Consider the following 23119-nt stretch of genomic DNA (forward strand, 5'->3'; position numbering starts at 1 on the left):
ATACCTTGCATTACATCTGGAAGTGCATGGGAAGCTAGTGCAGACCTTGATGGCTGGTGTTATATTTTCACATTTGCTTGTCCTGCTAAACAAACTGATGACCACATTCTGCATTAGCAGAAGCTTCCAAGTGGTCATCTAGAGCAAATCAAAGTAAAGTATATTTCAGCACTCCAGCCGGGAGTAGAAGGATAGAGCCTGAAGCATGGGCCTGGTGCAAGGCCTGAGGCCTGAACCAAAGTCAGCCAAAGTTATGCTCTGAGCTACAGTCAGGCCCTGTCAAACGCTTTTGCTCCCCTGCAAGCCAGTGACCGGCACATTGATAAAACACACTGACTATGTAAACACATTCCAGCAGGCCAGCGCACGAACACCCCAGCTTAGCACACGACAAAAGTGATGACTACTGATATTTTGTCTAAAACATTAGAGTAAAAGTAAAAGACGGGTGGTGAATAGGGATGTTTTGTCTGATACATCAGGAGGAAAGTACAAGGGGAGGTAACAAACATGTCATGAAACACATAAGGTGATATGTAAGTTGTTTATCCAAGTCTATAAATGTTGGGATACCTCGCTTTAACCCTTCGTCTGGCCTAGGGGGCAGTGGAAAGTCCCACCACTGACTGAGCTGGTCCATTGTCACGGGCATACAGGTGTTAAGCGTACCTGTAACCACTGAGCTGGAGCATTAGCACCGCGCTTCGTCTGCAATAAACCTGACCGAGTGCCTTTGCTACGAGACGGGTCTGTGGTTATTGGGCAGTTCATTTGGAGCCTGCTGTACGGGCTAACTGGCCAGTGCTGGTACAGCAGACAGACACAACACACACACACAGCCAACAACTGACAACACTGGTGACCCTGACCACTGATCTGGTAAATACGTGAGCTGTCCTCTGTAGGAATTGTGATCTAACAGCGCAGGAAACTATGAGTTAGGGAACAATGGCGCTGAGAGAGGCATATATGACAGTGGGTTCACAAAAAGAGAGACTGCAGCCTATGGCCTAGCTGAACATGGCAAAGGGCACTGCAAGCACCTATTTTTACCTAAGTGCTTAGGACCAGCAATGGCTCCAATATGATCTCAACAGCTTGGCCCATAAAGGTCAATGATAAGCATACCTCCGTCAGAAGAGGTAGCAGCCCCACCCTTCCTCCAGATGTTCCCCCATTCAGCAGCGTTTCCCCTGCCTCATCTAAACTGAGCTCAACACATCCAACTTTCATCAAAGACCTTAGCTTGGCCACTAATTGGGAAAGCAAGGAGCCTGCTGCTTCCGGTACGAAGAAAAGTAAATGGAAATCAGGGCAGGAGGGGTAAGGAGTTCAAGCAATCTGATTCTATTCCACCCTCTGCAGCAGACTTCCTGTGTGACCTTGGGCTTCTTCTCTGTGGGCACCTTGTAAAACCAGGGTCACACGGCCCAACCTCATGCTACCCGACATCACACTTGGTACCCATCCATCTCAAAGCACCTTGTAAAACCAGGGTCACACTGCCTTACCCCACAGGGTGTAGAGCCACCTGTCATAAATATAAAGGGAAGGGTAATCACCTTTCTGTATACAGTGCTATAAAATCCCTCCTGGTCAGAGGCAAAGTCCTTTTACCTGTAAAGGGTTAAGAAGCTCAAGTAACCTGGCTGGCAACTGGCCCAAATGACCAATGAGGGGACAAGATACTTTCAAATCTGGAGTGGGGGAAAAGGCTTTTGTCTGTCTGATACCTTTGCCGGGAACAGATTAAGGATGCAAGCCCTCCAACTCCTGTAAAGTTAGTAAGTAATCCAGCTAGAAAATGTATTAGGTTTTCTTTGTTTTGGCTTGTGAAATTCACTGTGCTGGAGGAAATGTGTATTCCTGTTTTTGTGTCTTTTTGTAACTTAAGGTTTTGCCTAGAGGGATTCTCTATGTTTTGAATCTGACTGCCTGTAAGATTACCTTCCATTCTGATCTTACAGAGTTGTTCTCTTAACTTTTTTTGTTCTTCTAATAAAGTTCTGTTTTTTAAGAATCTGATTGGGTTTTTTGGGTCTTAAAAATCCAAGCTGGTTTGTGCTCATCTTGTTTATTCTCAAGGCTCCCCAGGAAAGGGGGTGTAAGGGCTTGGGGGGATATTTTGGGGAAATAGGAACTCCAAGTGGTCCTTTCCCTGTTCTTTGTCTAAATCACTTTGTGGTGGCAGCATACTGTTCAAAGACAAGGCGAAATTTGTACCTTGGGAAAGTTTTTAACCTAAGCTGGTAAAAATAAGCTTAGGGGGGGTTTCATGTGGGTCCCCACATCTGTACCCCAGAGTTCAGAGTGGAGAGGGAACCCTGACACCACCCGACATCGCACGTGGTGCCCATCTGTCTCAAAGCACCTTGTAAAACCAGGGTCACACCGCCCGACCTCACAGGGTGTAGAGCCACCAGACATCACACGTGGTACCCATCCATCTCAAAGCACCTTGTAAAACCAGGGTCACACCGCCCGACCTCACAGGGTGTAGAGCCACCAGACATCACACGTGGTGCCCATCCGTCTCAAAGCATTTTCAAGGATGGGTAAGTATCATCGTCACCATTGTGCCTCTGGTTTCCCATCTGTACAGAGGGAGGATGAGACTTACTAAGGCCTCCCAGCAGGTCTGTGGAAAGTTCAGGAATGGAACCTTGTTCTGCTGACTCCTGGTCCCATGCTCAATCCCCTAGACCACTGCTTGTTTGAAGCAGACCAGAATCTTACCCTCTAAATGGAAACCACTAACAGGCCTCAATAATAGACTCTATCTCCTCATGCTAATTTTCACTAGCTGTTAGTACCAAGGATCCATCTCCATCCTGTGCTGCCCCCAGCACAGCCAAAACCGCCTTCAGGAAAGCGAGATCAAATGATGCAGGTCCACCCACTCCTGCCCCAGCATGAGTCTCTGGAACCAGAGAGATGGTCATAGATCTAAGAAATCAGCCCAATGAGTCATTGGAACTTCCCCCACAGCAAGAAGCCCTTCACTTCCTCTAGCTGTGGCACTGTAAGCCTATGGGGCAGGAACTTTTTGCACAGGGTCTATCACCAGGGGGTCCTGATTTCTGACTGGGGCTCCTAGGCACTATGGTAATACAAATAAATCATCATCAGATGAGTCAGATATCCTACTACTACTCAGGACAGCTCCACCAGCCACCCAAAACAAGCCCACAGTCCCCCAACCACTTCCAGATTCCCACTGTGTGTCCAAAGGTCCAACAGCCACCATCCAAATAGGAGTGAGATCCTACACACACTGCAACCCCTCTGGTGTCACAACATGCTTTCCAAATGGCACAGGGTAACCATCTCTCCTGCTGTAGGAGCGATTTCTCAAACCTCACCCCTTTGTCCTCATTCCTGTCACCATGCACACCTCCATGACAAACAGCCCAAGCCTGACTCTTCTGTAGTGAACCGTTCTGAGAGCAGCCTGCCATTCTCCAAGCTAATCTCACCCACCATCCATGTCCCCAATATCAGCCGCATCGCACACACTACTCACTGCATAAACAGCCTGTTCCTTCTTGCCATAGCTTAGCTAGGATCCGGGTAAGACTGAACACTCCGAAACCACACACTGGTAGCAGGACTCTTCTTACTAGGGTCACGCTGACAAGGTTCCACATAGGGAAGGGAGAGACACTTGCTCACAAGGGCTCTTATGAGGAAGTGATGTGGCTGCTCCCTGAGATGTGTTGCTGAAAAGCATCTATCTACTTTTATGGGCCCTTTCCCTGTAGTATCCGAGCATGGAAGGAGCAATTCTCACCTGGATGAGGCTTGTAGTTTTCCTGTTTCTCCAGCTCCGCTATGGAAGAAAAGATTTAAATGAGTCTGTATTCGGCTTTCAACACTGACAAAAACAGACACCTGACTAACAACAAGACGTTCCTCATGAAGAGCGAAGATCAAGCCAAGGCCCAACAAACACACACCACAGGCAGATCATGCATCCTATTCATGCAGCTCAAAGCCTAGGACAGTAACAGTGACACTGGAACGTCATTGGAGGCAGAGGACAAGCTCCAGAAACATAAAGAGCTAACTGTCCTTGAGAACATTTAACACCCAGGCCAGGGTCCCAGCATGGAGTGATTACAAATGGTGCCAAACGGGAAGGAAAGGGTGCTCTGTCCACATGCTGCCAGTCTGACCATTTGGAGATCCTGAAAGCAGATAGTCAAAACTCAACTCAGTTTGCAACCCAAATGCCAAAATCAAATGCAAGCAGCAGGCGTGACAGACCTTTCTTGGCACGTCTGGGTTTCGGAGGAGGGACGGTGAGGCGGCGTGGAGGTCGAGCAAATGTACCATTTCCTTAATAAAATCCAAGAAAAAAAGCAAAAAATAGACAAGAGAACAGTAAGACAGCGAATGAAAATGAAAAGCTTCTTGGAGAGTGAGCAAGCAACACAGCAGCATGAAGAAACTTCCACTGGGAAGCAGACTGTGATTTATATACTAAAGCGAGACCACACAGGGACTCTCATACTGTACAACCCACACACAGAGACAAGTTTTTATATATGCCCATCAAGAATGCAACAGAGCATGTCCTGCCTGTCCAACCCTCCCTGCCTGTGACTGCACATTACCTTTCAGGAATATTAGAGTAACAGTAAAACCAAACCCTAACATATTACAACCCAAAAGAAGCAAACTTAAGGTTGCACTTCTCAGACAAGCCACCCAAACCCACATTAACCCTGCCCTTGTAGGAACACAGTTCCCCTCTTCCCCACTCTGCCGGCAGGTGAATGAATGAATGGGAGACTGGGAGAGAGCAGGGGATTTCAGGGGCTGGCAGGGGAGGAGATCGGGGTCCTTCCCCCCTCTCCTGATGACCTCCTGAGCTCTGCAGAGGGGAAGATCCCCAGTGAGCCTGGGGAGGAGGCAGTTCACCATCCAGGCCCTCATGTGAGGCTCTCAAGGGAAAATTCTCTTTTCTGCTGACAAGGTTCCCTAGTGATGGGGTGATGCTCTGAGCTTGATCTCTGCAGAGAAGAGGGACAGAGATGTTTTTGGTAAGTGCGAGCATCAGGCTCCTGCAGTCCCTATGCTCTGAATCAATGATCCACAGTGATTCAAATTTAAGAACTAGTAACTTCTGAAAATACATGTTAGCCTTTGTCATTGGACACTGGATCTCAGCCTGGGGAGATGGGGAAATACACTTCCTCTCTCTTCTTGTCTCCACTGTCAGCTACAAAGTGGCAAAAGCACTGGACAGACTTTTAGAGTCTGGTAACTGCTCTGTCATTCGGGTGTGAAATTGGGAGCCCCTTGTGCACATCACTCCACATTTGGTAGGAAAGTTCTATCCCAGCTTCCAGCGTTGCCGTCCACCCATGGCACTCCTGAGGGTGTCCACAAGAACCACCTTGGCAGGTGCAGTTGGCATGTAGCTGCAGTGCAATTCATGACAGCCGTGCTGAGCTTCCTGAATGTCAGGAAAGAAACGCATTGTCCACATGCAGAAACCGAGTAGGTGTGGGAGGGAGGTACAGTACCTATGCTTTCCACCGATGTGGCAGCAGGAATGTAACCTTGCTTTAACATCTCCTTCCTCACTTCCTCACTCTCCACCTGAACTTCAGACACCATGTTACAAGGGATGTACCCTGCCCTTCCTGCACATTCACCTCTGTAAAACCCATCAGCGTCTTTGTCGCCACACACCTAGAAGAGGAGAAACAGCATCTGCATCAGTTCACATTAGGGCGCATGAGCCACGTAATGAAAGCAGGGACGCTCTGCAGGCAAAGCAGTTTAAGGAAGGTAATGACAGCCTGTTCAACTGAATTCTGCATCCAAATGTCCCAGCCATCTGTGCTCAGGACGTGGCAGGTTAGCAGCAACATGGAAGAGAAGACCTCATGTAGCACTGTTCTTACCTTCAGAATCTGCCCCTCCTTAAATGGGAGCTCTTCTTCAGCTGCATCAGGGTTAGGTGACATAGAAATGGGGTCATAGTCAAAAAGGGCCACAAATATCCTTAGTGAGTTGTCTTTAACAACAGCCTCTGAAGCTGTGCCTGCAAGCAAGGGAAAAGATGTTAGCACCACGTTCCAGGGAGGTCACATCACCAAATCTACATGTTTTCAGGATAGAAGTTACTGGCTTCTCTTTCAACATTTCAAAACAGATCGGTCTCTCTCCATCCCTCTGTCGGTCTCTCTCTCCCTGTACTATGCTCCCTTTCAGATGGAAAATAGTCTCAAGAAACGCTGACAAGCTCACCTGAACTGGAGATGGAAGATTTCAAGATTCGGCTTCTTCTCAAGGTCTTGTTCCCTTTTTGGGTTGGAGTCTGCCAAGCTGGTGAGCCAAGTAACTCCTGTAACCTCAGATCTTCATTACAGGAAACCTGCAACAGAAACCACTGGAGAGTTACTAATGACCGTGCTTTGAACTCTGAATTAGCATGGACCCAGCTCCACCCCTCACCAGCGACACTAAGCACACCAAAAAAAGCAATGCATTCAAATGCAATATTCCTCTTTTGGGACACTCCAGAGATGAGAGTTATGTGGTACTCTGGAAAACTGAAGCAAGTCAACATGGACAGGTGCTTTTCTTGGAGACCAGTAACAACTCCATTGTGGTTGTGAGGAGGGGTGGGAGGACACATCAAGGAAAAGACGAATAGATCAGGGATCATCATTAATTTACTAGGAATTTTCACTAAGGTCCCAAGGTCTTTGAACTTGGACAGCATCTTGTCCTAGGGAGGAGGACCCAGTTGAGAAAAGGAATACTGCATCCAGGATTCTTAGCAGCAGAGCAATGATTCTTCTCTGACTTTCCACAGTACAAGCATAAGCAGAGAATACAAGAAAAGCCTCAGAGCAGCACAGAGCTACAAGCTCTACAAACTCTCCCAGTCATACCCCTGGAGAGTCCGTTTCTGTACAACACTAGACAAAGCAGCACACAGGCAGGCTGGGGGCAAGGGCAGGGGAAGAAACTATTGTCACTACAAGCTGCTTCAAAACCAGAAGAGGAAAAGACACCCAGACCCTTGCGTGCAATGCAGCACTGTGTATCCCCTTCCAAGGGCGCTCTGGCATCCTCCTCCAGCCAGCTGGACTACCCTCTCGTTCCCAGCCTTGCTCCTCTGAGCTGCCTTCACTCCTCAGTGCCTCCTTCTCTGGGCAAGGTAACTGTGGGTGGTGGCTTGGAGACCCAGCCCACTCCATTCCTTTCTCTTCCCCAAACTCCTGCTTCTTCAGCGGGGTTCTCCCATCAGACTGGGCAGACTCAGACTGACTGGAGCAATCACTCCACCCTTCACAGCCAGTCTGGGACCCCTCCACACTGCCATCTGACCATTCCCTGCTCCCGGGGCTGGAAGGGAAGGTCAGATCCTGATCTTCCTCTGAGTCATACTCAATATTGATCTCGAGGCTCCTCGTGTTGAAGCAGTGGGTTGTCAATGCAGCAGGCTCTGCTAGGTCTGAAGGCATTAACTTTCTGTGGGATTTTCTAAAGGTGCCTGGTCTTGCATGACCACAGATTTCTGACCCACCCTTGCCACTAGCACTGCTTATGACATTCAGCTTCTCCTTGAGGCTGTGGGCTCTGTACAGGCTGCCTCCTGTCAGGCTGCAGGTGTTCAGCAGGCGACTACAATGCTCTTTGACATCGCTCCGTTTCTTCCTGCTAACCTCAGGCAGATCATGGGCCCTTTCTTGAGAATTACCCCCTTTCTTTCTGCCCCACTGGGGGCTTGTGCCTGCAGTGGGCTTTATTCTACTCTCCTGGTAACCCCAATTACAGCTACCCCTCTTCTGAGTCCAGCTCAGCTCCAGATAGACAGGATTCTCCTTGTCAGAGTCTTCTCTGGTCTTCTGAAGGATAAGAGCCTCTTGGGGAGCCTGCATGGGAAGATTTTGGTAGGTGTCATTACCATCTGTGTTTGGAAATGCCTGAGGGGCACTTATGGGAAGGGGCGTCCCCTTCCTTTCTGTATGGTATGGACGTCTCTCCAGAAAGCAGTCTGGGGATTCTCTCTTCTCCACATGAACACACTTTTCTTCCTCCTCCTCTTCCTCTGTCACTTCGGGAATGCTAAATAACTTCTTGCTGCAGTTCTGCTGATGTGGGAGCTCCAGAAGCCTCTCCAGAATTTCCTCATCGCTATCGGTGTCACAAGGGTCCAGCTGCAGCCCAGCCCCCAAAACGAGGCACAAAGGGGATAAGCAGAGAGAGAAAGAGGAAATAAACATTAACAAAGAAAGAAAGCTACAGACACCCCCGCACAGTGTTTGGAACAGGGCAATCCAATGTCAGGACTAGGACAGCACAACGTGACAGAGAGTGATTGCAGTCTGCAGAGATGCAAGGGTAGGAAGCAACGGAGGAGATGGTTCTTCGGGCTAAAGAAAACAATTAGATGACCTACTGATGCAATGAGACAGCAAAAAAGGCCACTGGGTGGGACGGCCCTCCCCTGCCAAATCTGCACAGATGTGTAGTCGTGGCCGAGTGGCTAAGGCGATGGACTAGAAATCCATTGGGGTAAGGGGGAGGGAAAGCTCAGTGGTTTGAGCATTGGCCTGCTAAACCCAAGGTTGTGAGTTCAATCCTTGAGGGGGCCATTTAGGGATCTGGGGCAAAAATTGGGGATTGGTCTTGCTTTGAGCAGGGGGTTGGACTAGATGACCTCCTGAGGTCCTTCCAACTCTGATATTCTGTGATTCTGTGTCTGTGTCTGCAGCACCTTCAAGTGCACCCTCTGGATGCCACAGAGGCACTCAGAGCTACGGGAGGAAACTGGCTGGGCTGGGGTCAGGCACGCTTTCTCCAGGGCCGACCTGGGATCAGCAATTCACTCCATCCATAGAGACAGATCAGACTCTCCCTGTATGCTGGCCCCTGCTGGAGGGCACAAGGCCCTGCCTCCTCCACACCACCTTTTCTGCACCCTTCTCCCTGCAGAGGAGCAGAAGTAAGGTATCCCTGTGCTACCAGAGCAAAGGAGTGCAGGGGCTGCTACTGTGAGAAGCCCTTTGCCTCTGCAACTCACAATGGTCCCAGAGCAGCTGATTTGTACATGCAGCCTGCCTTCAGACCCAGGTGAACACAAAACACTCCCTTAGCCAGACAAGGCAATCACTTTCCTTACATTAAACTGAAATGGATACACTTGATCCTACAGAGCCGTGTTCCAGTCAGACATGCATTCAAAGACATTCACATTAAAGTGGTTATGCAAATGGTTGGTGAAATGTTGCACTGCTTGTAATAAAGCTGGTTTTTAACCACTGAAGCTAAGTGTGGGTTATGTCTTGCCTTTTACTATTTTAGTGTAAGCATAAAGAAAAGGAGTACTTGTGGCACCTTAGAGACTAACCAATTTATTTGAGCATGAGCTTTCGTGAGCTACAGCTCACTTCATCGGATGCATACTGTATGCCACAAGTACTCCTTTTCTTTTTGCGAATACAGACTAACACGGCTGTTACTCTGAAACCTGTCATAGTGTAAGCATGTAAGCAGAGTCAGGTTGAGCTCTACCCTGACATCTGGTGGCGAGTTGTGGAAAAGGACTTCAAGGGCTGATCTCATAGAATCATAGAATATCAGGGTTGGAAGGGACCTCAGGAGGTCATCTAGTCCAGCCCCCTGCTCGAAGCAGGACCAATTGCCAACTTTTGCCCCAGATCCCTAAATGGCCCCATCAGGGATTGAACTGACAACCCTGGGTTTAGCAGGTCAATGCTCAAACCACTGAGCTATCAATCTCGTTAGCATGAGCACACCCACCCTGCCTAGCATGATGGGGCTGCTTGCCAAAATGGTCACTTTGGCTGCTGTGGGATCCCCAGTCTCTTTGTTATTGGGGCAGAAGTAAAAAAGTGTTGTTATCCTGGTTGTGTGAATCAAGGACAGTAGAACTGTACCTGGCATTTTATGACAGAGGGACTTGCCCTCACCTAAATAGCACTCGCTAGGCAAGGGACATGGGTTCTAGAACCTAGTAAGTTGAGAGGATGTGTATGTGGGGTAGGGGAGGTGTTGTCTGAAGGTCCAGAACACTAATTTCACTCTTTCCACTGTGTAATATCAGAGCTAATTTTGATTCTATTAGGAGTCTGGTTACAGGCTGCTGAACTGAATTAACTTTGGGCTAATATTGTACCCATACTAAGGCTCCCTGCTATGAGCTGAAATCATTGAGTGCTGTTAAGTAGGAGGGGTCCTGAAGATATACTGGTGAGTGGCTAGTGGGATGTCTGCTGGAGATGAGTGGCTTGCAGGATGGCTGGCTGAGCTCATGGTGAAGGCTGCAGCAGACCCCTGCAGAAAGGCAGGGAAGTTGGCCATCGACAGGAGCAGTGGAGCATGTAAGGTGCCCCCATACCTCCCCCCTTTTCCACCCAGGCTGGGAGGTAAACTCTGCAGATGAACTTTTGAACTCTGGGGCTGTGCTGGACTTTTGGGACTTTGGGGGACTTTTGGGTTGCTGGACTCAAGAACCAAAGGGAAAGGACACAGCCCAATCTGCTTGGGGGTGGGTCTTCTGGTTCGTGGTTTGTGTTTATGAACCCTAGTTGTGGTTTTTCCCCAACATAATGACGCATTGTTTCTCTCCTTTATTAAAAGGGGGTTTTTTTGCTACACCCAGACTCTTTGCTTGCGAGAGGGGAAGTATTGCCTCTTAGAGGCGCCCAGAGGGGTGGTATGTAATTGTCCCAGGTCACTAAGTAGGGGTTTGAGCCAATTTTGCATTGTGTTATTGAAACAGAACCCCTAGATACTGAACCCGGCCCTTGTTGCTGCGAACTTTGACGGGCAGAAGGGTTACATTAGTAACAAAATAAAATGGTCACACTGGTATTAAGGGTTCATTTGCAAATAGTTTATAAAGGGCTACTCAATGATTAACATATTCTATAAGCATGATATAGATATGAGCAGTCTGTGGTATAGATAGTTATACATACAATAAAAGGTGTTCTAGATGGTTATAAGGAACCTATTGACCAGTTGGACGCCATAACAACTGATCAACCATTTATTTAAACGTCTGGTAATCAGGTGTTAGTCCTCTGTAACCTGTTTATAAATTTACTCATAAAGCATGACCAATAAGACTTGGTTTACTTACATACAAAATCAATCCTTAATTTAAAAATACACAAGTAACATGGGCTTTTAATAAAATAAAATGGGTTCTAAAAAGCCCCATTAAGACTGTATCTAAAGCAAATGTAAGTAGCTATTAGCTTCTATACTGGAGTGAAATCAACTAAAGGAAACTTTGGTCTAAATATCAGGGGAGAAAGTCATAGAATATCAGGGTTGGAAGGGACCTCAGGAGGTCATCTAGTCCAACCCCCTGCTGAAAGCAGGACCAATCCCCAACTTTTGCCCCAGATCCCTAAATGGCCCCATCAGGGATTGAACTGACAACCCTGGGTTTAGCAGGTCAATGCTCAAACCACTGAGCTATCCCTCCCCTAATCCTGACAGCAAGATCTGTAAGACTATGGTAAAATCTCTCAAGGGATGTGTTGGAAGCTCAACAACAAAATCCTTCAGAAATGCTTTAAAATAAATCCCAGGTAATATCAGAGAAATAGACTTGATGCTTAACATACAAACAGCACGGCTACTGCCTCCTTCACAGAGCCTAAAATACTCATTGCTGTGAAGAGGAAAATCCTCACATATATAAAGGTTCACCTTCCAACAGGAAATGCACCGTCACCCAAGTCCAGAAGCTGGTTCTCTTTACATGGCTCCCAGTGGGCTGGTTCCATCACGGCTCAGGAGAAGTGGTTCCTTGTAGGATGTAGGGCTTGACCCCAGCTGGCAGTAATGGCTGTGTGTTAGGGGGAGTCCAGCAGCCACAAGCCACAGGTGGCTGATTAACTAATAAGAGAGGAAGTGCCTGTGCTTCCTGCAGCATGCTCAATGCTACCCATGGCTGTGCAGCAGCCTGGGCTGTCTGTTGGCCATCTGCAAAAGGGCCTTGCTTTTTCCGCCACAGCATGTGGTTGCTGCCTCACTGACCCTTAGCTGAGTCTCAGCTTCTCTCTGTTGATAGAGTAGCTCAAGCCTCCAGCCAGACTAGAAGCTCTCCCCCTCTGGCGTAAATAAAAATCCCCAAATAAACAAACCTAAAGTCCCCAGTCCCTCCCTTGGTGCAATACCTTCCCCATCCCATCTGCAAGGGTTCTCAGCAGGACCTTCACTCCTCAGCTCTTGGCGTATCCATACGCTACCTCCAGGCAGCACCACAGATTCATAGAGCTAAAAGCCAGAAGAGACCACTGGATCATCTATGCTAACTTCCTCTACATCACAGGACATTAATGTTCACCCAGTTACCTCTGTATTTTGCCCAGTAATTTGTGTTTGACTAAATCTTCCAGGAAGGCATCCTGCCTAGATCTGAAGACATTAAGAATCCACCTCTTCTCTTGAGAGTTTGTGCCAATGATTAATCACCCTCACGGCTAGAAATCTGTGCCTTATTTCTAATCTGAATTTGTCTGGTTTCAGCTTCCAGACATTGGTTTTTGTTCTGCCTTTCTCCACTGGATTAAAGAGCCCTTTCAAACCTGGGATTTTCTCTCCATGAAGGAACGGATACACTGTGACCCAGTCACCTCTCAGTCTTCTTTTGGATAAACTGAACAGATGGAGTTCTTTACGTCTCTCGCTGTAAGGCACTTTTGCCAGCCCTCAAATCATTTTTGTGGTTCTTTTCCACACCTCCCCAATTTCTCAACATTCTTTCTAAAAGGTGGACACCAGGACTGGTAGACACTATTCCAGTACTGGTCTCAGCAGTGCCATATACAGAGGTAAAATACTCCCCTGTTCTTGCGCCCTATTTCCCTGTTTATACATCTGTGGGTCCCATCAGCCCCTTTTCCCACAGAATCGCACTGGGAGCTCATGCTTAGTTACTTCTCCACTATGGCCACTAAATCCTTTCCAGAGTCACTGCTTTCCAGGATGCAATCCCCCATCTGTAGATGTGTCCTGCATTCCTTCTTCCTACATGTATGGCCTTGCATTTGGTTGTAGTAAAATGCATTTTGTTTGAAAGGACCCAGTTTCCCAAGCAATCCTGATCACTCTGTAAGACTGTCCTGTCCTAATCGTTATTAATCACTGCACCAATCTTTGTATCATCTGCAAATTTTATCAGCAGTGACTTATATTTACTTCCAGATCATTGAGGAAAATGCTGAACAGCATCAGGCCTAGTATTCGCAAAAAGAAAAGGAGTACTTGTGGCACCTTAGAGACTAACAAATTTATTTGAGCATAAGCTTTCGTGAGCTACAGCTCACTTCATCGGATGGATCCAACTAGAAATACGCCCATTTGATAATGATTCCCCATTGAAACCTACTTTTTGAGATTTGTCACTTAGCCAGTTCTTAGTCCCTTTAACATGTGTTCTGTTGACACTGTATAATGCTACATTTTTAATCAGAATACTGCTGAATTTTAATCAGAACTAAGTCGAACACCTTACAAAAGTCTAAGTATATTAAATCTATACCGTTACCTTTATCAACCAAACTTGTATTCTCATCAAAGATTAAAATCAGGTTTGTTTGCATGATAATAATTTTATTCCTATCCTGAATCCTTTTTTTTATTGAGTTCTGTATCAGCTTTGCCATTGTTTTGCCCGAGATTTATGGCAGGTTAATGAGCCTATAGTTCCCACATTCTGCTTTGACTATTAGCACTCTTCCAGTCTTCTGGAATTTCCCCAGTATTCCAAGATTTATTTAAAATTAACATTAGGAGGTAAAAGAGCTCCTCAGCCAACTCTTTTAGGACTCTTGGGTGCAAGTTCTCTGGGCTTGCTGATTTAAAAATGTTTATACTGAGTAGATGTTGTTTAACATTTTCATTAGTTACTAATGGACTGGAAAGTACTTCATCACCATCATGTGATACAATCACATCATCCTGCTGCTTTTCCAAACCAGAACACAAAATGTATTTAACTTCTGCTTTTTCTACATTATTATTATTAACTATTTGCCATCTCCATCTCATAGTGGACCTATATCATTGCTAGGATTTCTTTTGTTACCAATATATTTTAAAAACACCTTTCATTGTCAGCCCTGTCAACAATGGATATTTTCCTGATGTCTTTAGATTCCCTTATCAATTTTCTACTCTTCATAACTTCTAATTTATATTGATTGCTATCTCTTGCCCCTTTATTTCTATTTGTTATATGTTTCTCTTTTTTTATTTCTAATTGCTGACTTCACTTTTCCACTGAACCAGGATGTGCTTTTAGCCAAAGTTGTCATCTTTCATGATTATGGAATCGTGGCTTTTTGGCCATCAAATAAACTCTTCATTCATATTTTCTGTCTAAATTTTTCCTCTAAATCAATTTCACTCATAATTCCCTCAGCTTTGGGAAAATAACTCTTCTGAAGCACCAGGTGTGTGGCTGGGACTGTCCTCTGTTTAAGTATTTAATGTAATTAGTTCATGATCAGTGGTTCCTAGGCAACGAGCAACTTTCAGTCCAGTGATTAATTTATCTTTATCTGACATAATGCACTCCAAAACAGAATTTGTAATTTTTGAAACTCTGACAATGTTTTGTAACGAGCCTGATGAAGGGGTATTCTGAATCGGAGCAATAAAGAGGTGTGGCGGAAATCTAGAGGCCAAATGATTTTTTATCTCAATCAGTTGGGGGCAAAGTAGAAATCAGTTAAGTGGCAAATAATCAGAAGTAAATCAAAGTTACTTGTTTTAGCAGGAAGAAGTTACTCACCTTGTGCAGTAACAATGGTTCTTTGAGATATGTGTCCCTATGGGTGCTCCACTGTAAGTGTGTCTGTGCCCCGCACTGCTGATTGGAGAATTTCAATAGCAGTGTGTCCCGCCCGCACAGCTCCCCATATGCCACAAGGTTAGTCAGTGTGCGCGCGCATTCAGTTCCTTCTCTACCACAGAGTCAACCACTGAAACTCCGAAGTAGAGGGGAGGAGGATGGGTTGTGGAGCACCCACAGGGACACACATCTCAAAGAACCATCGTTACTGCACAAGGTGAGTAACTTCTTCTTTGAGTAGTGTCCCTATAGGTGCTCCACTGTAGGTGATTCCTGAGCAGTACCCACCAATGGAGGCTGGGACTTCAGAGTCAAGTCTGATATGGACGACAATACTGTCGCACCAAATTTGGCATCTGAAGCCGAATGCCCCAGGATGGCATGGTGCTCTGCAAAGGTATGCGCAGATGTCCAGGTAACTGTTCTGCAGATTTCTGATATATGGATACCCTTGGAGAAGGCAATGGGTGAGGAGACCAACCTCATGGAATGCGTGCATACTGAAGGTAGGGGTGCTAAATTACACAATTGGTAACAGAGTTTAATACACTCAGAGATCCACTTAGAGAGCTTCTGAACTGAGATTGCTGTACCTTTTGAGCTATCTGCAATGGAGAGGAAGAGTCTTGGAGATTTTCTAAAAGTCATTGTCCTGTCCAAATAGAAGGCCAAGGCTTTTCTCACGTCAAGTGTATGTATGATGGTGTCCATGTTATCCTTATGAGGTTTGGGATGAAATTCATAGATTCATAGATATTAAGGTCAGAAGGGACCATTATGATCATCTAGTCTGACCTTCTGCACAATGCAGGCCACAGAATCTCACCCACCCACTCCTGCGATAAACCTCTTACCTATGTCTGAGCTACTGAAGTCCTCAAACCATGGTTTAAAGACTTCAAGGAGCCCGTGCCCCATGCTACAGAGGAAGGCGAAAAACCTCCAGGGCCTCTTCCAATCTGCCCTGGAGGAAAATTCCTTCCTGACCCCAAATATGGCGATCAGCTGAACTCTGAGCATATGGGCAAGATTCACTAGCCACATATCCAGGAAAGAATTCTCTGTAGTAACTCAGATCCCACCCCATCTAACATCCCATCACAGGCCATTGGTCCTATTTACCATGAATAGTTAAAGATCAATTAATTGCCAAAATCATATTATCCCATCATACCATCTGCTCCATAAACTTATCAAGTTTAATCTTGAAGCCAGATAGGTCTTTTGCCCCCACTGCTTCCCTTGGAAGGCTTTTCCAAAACTTCACTCCTCTGATGGTTAGAAACCTTCATCTAATTTCAGTCTAAACTTCCCGATGACCAGTTTATATCCATTTGTTCTTGTGTCCACATTGGTACTGAGTTTAAATAATTCCTCTCCCTCTCCGGTATTTATCCCTCTGATATATTTATAGAGAGCAATCATATCTCCCCTCAGCCTTCTTTTGGTTAGGCTAAACAAGCCAAGCTTCTTGAGTCTCCTTTCATAAGACAGGTTTTCCATTCCTCGGATCATCCTAGAAGCCCTTCTCTGTACCTGTTCCAGTTTGAATTCATCCTTCTTAAACATGGGAGACCAGAACTGCACACAGTATTCCAGGTGAGGTCTCACCAGTGCCTTGTATAAGGGTACTAAAACCTCCTAATCTCTACTGAAATACCTCGCCTAATGCATCCCAAGACCGCATTAGCTTTTTTCGCGGCCATATCACATTGGCGGCTCATAGTCATCCTGCGATCAAACAATACTCCAAGGTCCTTCTCCTCCTCCGTTACTTCTAATTGATGCATCCCCAGCTTATAACATAAACACCACCCTATACCGGAAACCTACTGACCGCTATTCCTACCTACATGCCTCCAGCTTTCACCCAGACCACACCACACGATCCATTGTCTACAGCCAAGCTCTACGATACAACCGCATTGGCTCCAACCCCTCAGACAGAGACAAACGCCTACAAGATCTCTATCAAGCGTTCTTACAACTACAATACCCACCTGCTGAAGTGAAGAAACAGATTGACAGAGCCAGAAGAGTACCCAGAAGTCACCTACTACAGGACAGGCCCAACAAAGAGAATAACAGAACGCCACTAGCCAACACCTTCAGCCCCCAACTAAAACCTCTCCAACCATCATCAAGGATCTACAACCTATCCTAAAGGACAACCCATCGCTCTCACAAATCTTGGGAGACAGGCCAGTCCTTGCCTACAGACAGCTCCCCAACCTGAAGCGAATACTCGCCAGCAACCACATACCACACAACATAACCACTAACTCAGGAACCTGTCCTTGCAACAAAGCCCGTTGCCAACTGTGCCCACACATCTATTCAGGGGATACCATCACAGGGCCTAATAACATCAGCCACACTATCAGAGGCTTGTTCACCTGCACAGCTACCAATGTGATATATGCCATCATGTGCCAGCAATGCCCCTCTGCCATGTACATTGGTCAAACTGGACAGTCTCTACATAAAAAAATAAATGGACACAAATCAGATGTCAAGAATTATAACATTCATAAACCAGTCGGAGAACACTTCAATCTCTCTGGTCACGCGATTTCTGACCTAAAAGTGGCTATTCTTCAACAAAAAGACTTCAGAAACAGACTTCAACGAGACACTGCTGAATTGGAATTAATTTGCAAATTGGATACAATTAACTTAGGCTTGAATACAGACTGGGAGTGGTTGAGTCATTACACAAAATAAAACTATTTCCCCTTGTTTATTCCTCCCCCCCCCCACTGTTCCTTAGACGTTCTTGTTAACTGCTGGAAATGGCCCACCTTGATTATCACTACAAAGGGTTTTCTCCCCTGCCCCACACACACTCCTGCTGGTAATAGCTCATCTTAAGTGATCACTCTCCTTACAGTGTGCATGATAAACACCCATTTTTTCATGTTCTGTGTGTATATAAATCTCCTCACTGTATTTTCCACTGAATGCATCCGATGAAGTGAGCTGTAGCTCACGAAAGCTTATGCTCAAATAAATTGGTTAGTCTCTAAGGTGCCACAAGTACTCCTTTTCTTTTTGTGAATACAGACTAACACGGCTGCTACTCTGAAACCAGCTTATAACTAAAATTCTTGTTATTAATCCCTAAATGCATGACCTTACACTTCTCACTATTAAATTTCATCCTATTACTATTACTCCAGTTTACAAGGTCATCCAGATCTTCCTGTATGATATCCCAGTCTCTCTCTAAATTGGCAATACCTCCCAGCTTTGTATCATCCGCAAACTTTATTAGCACACTCCCACTTTTTGTGCTGAGGTCAGTAATAAAAAGATTAAATAAGATTGGTCCCTAAACCGATCCCTGAGGAACTCCACTGGTAACCTCCCTCCAGCCTGACAGTTCACCTTTCAGTATGACCCGCTGTAGTCTCCCTTTTAACCAATTCCTTATCCACCTTTCAATTTTCATATTGATCCCCATCTTTTCCAATTTAACTAATAATTCCCCATGTGGCACAGTATCAAACGCCTTACAAAATCTAGGTAAATTAGATCCACTGCGTTTCCTTTGTCTAAAAAATCTGTTACTTTCTCAAAGAAGGAGATCAGGTTGGTTTGGCATGATCTACCGTTTGTAAAACCATCTTGTATTTTGTCCCATTTACCGTTGACCTCAATGTCCTTAACTACTTTCTCCTTCAAAATTTTTTCCAAGACCTTGCATACTACAGATGTCAAACTAACAGGCCTGTAGTTACCCGGATCACGTTTTTTCGCTTTCTTAAAAATAGGAACTATGTTAGCAATTCTCCAGTCATACGGTACAACCCCTGAGTTTACAGATTCATTAAAAATTCTTGCTAATGGGCTTGCAATTTCATGTGCCAGTTCCTTTAATATTCTTGAATGAAGATTATCTGGGCCCCCCGATTTAGTCCCATTAAGCTGTTTGAGTTTCGCTTCTACCACAGATATGGTAATATCTACCTCCATATCCTCATTCCCATTTGTCATGCTACCATTATCCCTAAGATCCTCATTAGCCTTATTAAAAACTGAGGCAAAGTATTTGTTTAGATCTTGGGCCATGCCTAGATTATCCTTAACCTCCACTCCATCCTCAGTGTTTAGCGGTCCCACTTCTTTCTTTCTTTTTCTTCTTATTTATATGGCTATAGAACCTTTTACTATTGGTTTTAATTCCCTTTGCAAGGTCCAACTCTACTTGACTTTTAGCCTGTCTCACTTTATCCCTACATGTTCTGACCTCAATAAGGCAGCTTTCCTTGCTGATTCCTCCCATCTTCCACTCCCTGTATGCTTTCTGCTTTTTCTTAATCACCGCTCTGAGATGCTTGCTGATCAAGTTTGGTCTACAACTCCTGCCGATGAATTTTTTTTTCCCTTTCTTGGGATGCAGGCTTCCAATAGCTTCTGCAGCTTTGACTTAAAGTAATCCCAGGCCTCCTCTGCCTTTAGATCCATAAGTTCTTCAGTCCAATCCACTTCCCTAACTAATTTCCTTAATTTTTGGAAGTCAGCCCTTTTGAAATCAAAAACCCTAGTCGCAGATTTATTTTTGTTTGTCCTTCCGTTCAGTTTGAACTGAATTAGCTCATGATCACTTGAACCAAGGTTGTCCCCTACAACCATTTCATCTATGAGGTCCTCACTACTCACCAAAACCAAATCTAAAATGCATCCCCTCTAGTTGGTTCAGCAACTACTTGATGAAGGAATCCATCACCTATCGCATCTAGGAAAATCTGAGCCCTATTATTATTACTAGCACTCGTCCTCCAGTCTATATCTGGGAAGTTAAAGTCTCCCATGATCACGCAGTTTCCATTAGTATTTACTTCATTAAAAACATTAAAGAGGGCTCGATCCATATCCAGATTAGATCCCGGCGGTCTATAGCACACCCCAAGCACTATCACGGGGGGGCTCTAGTAGTTTTCTTCCCCAATATGATTTTTGCCCAGACGTACTCTGTTTTACCCATTCCATCGCTTCTTATTTCTTTACATTCTACCTCATCATTGATAGACAATGCTACTCCACCACCCTTACCTTTATTTCGGTCTTTCCTAAACAGCACATACCCTTCAATACCCGTAGTCAAGTCATGACTGCAATTCCACCATGTTTCTGTTATCCCTATAATATCTGGTTTCACTTCCTGCACCAGTAGCTCTAGTTCCTCCATTTTGTTACCTAGGATCCTCGCATTGGTGTACAAACATCTTAATTTTTGCTGTTTGGCCTCGCTCACATTCTGTACCCAATTAGGCACGGTCATTCTACAGCCAGTATGACCTATTAGACTGGTATCTACACGGCCCTTCCTCCTTATGTCCATTCTCCTACCCACAGCTGTATCCTTTCTTACTTTGTTTTCTTCCCTCTCAATTCATCTCCCAACCATCTCCCCAAAATTCCTACTTTAAAGCTCTCTTAATCACTTGTGCCAGCCTCCATCCTAGAATTCTATTTCCTTCCCTATTCAGATAAGTCCATCCTGAGAGAACTGTCGTCTGTCCATGAACGCCTCCCAGTGGCCATACATCCCAACGCCCACCTTATACCACCACTGCCTAAGCCATCTATTGATAGTCATAATCTTGTCACACCTTTGTTGCCCTTCTCTAGGAACAGGCAGAATCCCACTAAAGATCACTTGAGCCTCGATTTCCTTAAGCATCTTCCCCAGCCTAGCATAGTCTCCCTTGATACGTTCCAGCGAGAATCTACCGGTATCATTCGTTCCCACATGAAGAATAATTAGGGGATTCTTTCCCGCTCCCTTTAGGATCCTTTTCAACCTCAGATTTACATCCCGTATTGTTGGAGAGCCCAGGGTATGGCCACTAGTTAAGTCGAGGGGATGGAAGGCCATAAGGGTTGAGGAAGTCTCCCTGCTGTAGGCCTAAGGGCTTCTTTTCAACCCCCCTTAATAGAACTCAGGCCTGGCTAGTTTGAGTAAGCTCTTTTGCTCTTAAAACAATGTTGCAGTTGTAAATAATGCCTTATAGTGTAAGGTTTGCTGATGCCAAGTTAAAGATAACAGGAGAGACAGCTACAAGGCCAGACAGGATGTGCTGGTTGTTTAAGTTGCTAGAAATGCTTGTTAAAGGTTGCAAAAAATAAACATTGTTGTAACCCATATAAGGAAGGCAGAATATTTGTGCAAAGCTTTGATTGGCTGATGTGTAGTGTAGTAGCATTAAGGAATATAAAAGTGTGTGTAATAACCTGCTCTGGTGTGCAGGATTTGAGATTTCTCTCCCTGTTCCTTTCTTTGGAATTCCAAATAAACTTTTCTACTTCTCCACCCCGTTGTGTTTATTGGGTAACGCACACCGGGCAACGAACCCCTGCTGTTGTTTTGTCTCTGGGCACTGGGTGCCGGCAACAGTATCTTAGCACCTGGAAGACAGCACACCCTTCTATTCTCTGGATCAGCTCTAGTTACAGGCCTGTCTATTCTTCTCAGTAAAGAGTCCCCGATCACGTAGACCTGCCTTTTCCTGGTGACTGTGCTATTCTCCAGTCTATCCCCTGATCCCTCTGGCTGCAAGTTCTTTCTATTCCTATTCTCCCTTGTAACCCTCTTCAACCCATCCTGTATCCTCCTGGGACTCATATTTGGTGTAGTCTCCATTGACTCTTCCCCTTTTCCTGTAGGACTAGCTGCTCTTCTCTTCTTCCTCACCCTTCCACCTTCAGTGACCACCTGCTGAACCCCTTCTTCATTTTCCAACTCTGCAAACCTATTCTTGAGCTCTATTTCTCCTTCACTAGCCCATCTTTTCCTCTGCCTGGTTCTCTTAGTCACATGCTTCCACTGTCCACTTTCTTCACCCAGCAGTCTCCCCTCAGAATTCTTCAGTCCTGCTTCTATCTGCAAGTCTGAGCTTTTCCCTTCAGCTGCCTCATGTCTTTGCTCCATAATCCGCTCGAACCCCCTTCTAAACTCAACCAGACTTTCCACCTGCATCTCCAATCCTCGGATCTTTTCCTCCATCAGCTCTATTAGACGGCATTTCATGCAGACAAAACTCTTACCAGGTACCCCCTCCAGGATCATATACATACTGCAGCTTCCACAGCCAGTCATCTCCATTGTGTCTTCCACTACTGCCTCTGTATCTGTCATAGCCTTCTCACCTAAATCCTTCTCCTCCAACAGAACTCCCACTGAAACGCCTCTGTTTGCTGGTTCCTGTGCTGCTGCAACTGGAAATGCTGGAAGCTGAATAAGCTGATTCACATGAAATGCAGCAGTCACATTAGGAGTGAACTCCGGATGTGGTCTGAGTGTGACCTTGTCAGGGAAGAACACAGTAAAAAGGGGATTTGCCATCAAAACTGCTATCTTCCCTATCCTTCTGGCAGAAGTCATGGCAATGAGGAATGCCATCTTCATGGAAAGGTTAGTTAGTGAACAAGTGGCCATGGGTTCAAATTGCGGTCAGGCTGTCCTTTTTAACACTCGACGAGGTCCCATTGGGGAGCAGGGGGCCTGGGTTGAGGGAAGAGGTTTGCTATGCCCTTAAGAAACCTCTTTGTAGTTCGGTGGGAGAAGACTGAGTAGCTTTGTACCTGTTGGTGGAAGGCTGCAACTGCTGCTAGATGAACCTTCAGCGAGCTAATAGAGACATGATTCCTTAAAGGTCAGCAGGTAGTCTAGGACCACCAGTAAAGTGGTTGCAGTAGGGGTGAACCCCTTGGGCTGGCACCAGATCTGGAACCTCTTCCATTTCTGAAGGTAGGTATGATGAGTAGTGCCCTTTTTACTGTAATAGCGCATCCTCAGAGCAAGCTGTTTCTATGTGCTGGAACCATGCAGGAGCCACACTTTGAGTCACAGGATCCGCAGATTGGGATGGAGATATGTCATAAATATAAAGGGAAGGGTAAACCCCTTTAAAATCCCTCCTGGCCAGAGGAAAAATCCTCTCACCTGTAAAGGGTTAAGAAGCTAAAGATAACCTCGCTGGCACCTGACCAAAATGACCAATGAGGAGACAAGATACTTTCAAAAGCTGGGAGGAGGGAGAAAAACAAAGGGTCTGGGTCTGTCTGTATGATGCTTTTGCTGGGGACAGAACAGGAATGGAGTCTTAGAACTTAGTAAGTAATCTAGCTAGGTATGTGCTAGATTATGATTTCTTTTAATGGCTGAGAAAATAGCCGTGCTGAATAGAATGACTATTCCTGTCTGTGTGTCTTTTTTGTAACTTAAGGTTTTGCCTAGAGGGATTCTCTATG

The 23119-nt window shown here is 45.6% G+C and overlaps 1 protein-coding gene across 13 annotated transcripts in view; it reads right to left on the reverse strand.

Moving 5' to 3' along the window:
• TSPOAP1 (TSPO associated protein 1) overlaps window positions 1-23119 on the reverse strand; it is a 233154-nt gene that overhangs the window by 20791 nt on the left and 189244 nt on the right. For 10 of the 13 annotated variants that reach the window (XM_074974827.1, XM_074974826.1, XM_074974822.1 and 7 more), the window contains 6 exons: window positions 7041-8183; window positions 6262-6388; window positions 5916-6055; window positions 5532-5700; window positions 4267-4338; window positions 3791-3829 (listed from right to left, as the gene is read on the reverse strand). In XM_074974827.1, the coding sequence (XP_074830928.1) occupies window positions 3791-3829; window positions 4267-4338; window positions 5532-5700; window positions 5916-6055; window positions 6262-6388; window positions 7041-8183 (1690 nt within the window). The remainder of the gene's footprint in view (window positions 1-3790; window positions 3830-4266; window positions 4339-5531; window positions 5701-5915; window positions 6056-6261; window positions 6389-7040; window positions 8184-23119) is intronic. The other 3 variants (XM_074974834.1, XM_074974824.1, XM_074974833.1) reach the window with 2 other exon arrangements.

Source organism: Natator depressus, chromosome 17 (genome assembly GCF_965152275.1).
Source record: "Natator depressus isolate rNatDep1 chromosome 17, rNatDep2.hap1, whole genome shotgun sequence".
NCBI lineage: Eukaryota > Metazoa > Chordata > Testudines > Cheloniidae > Natator > Natator depressus.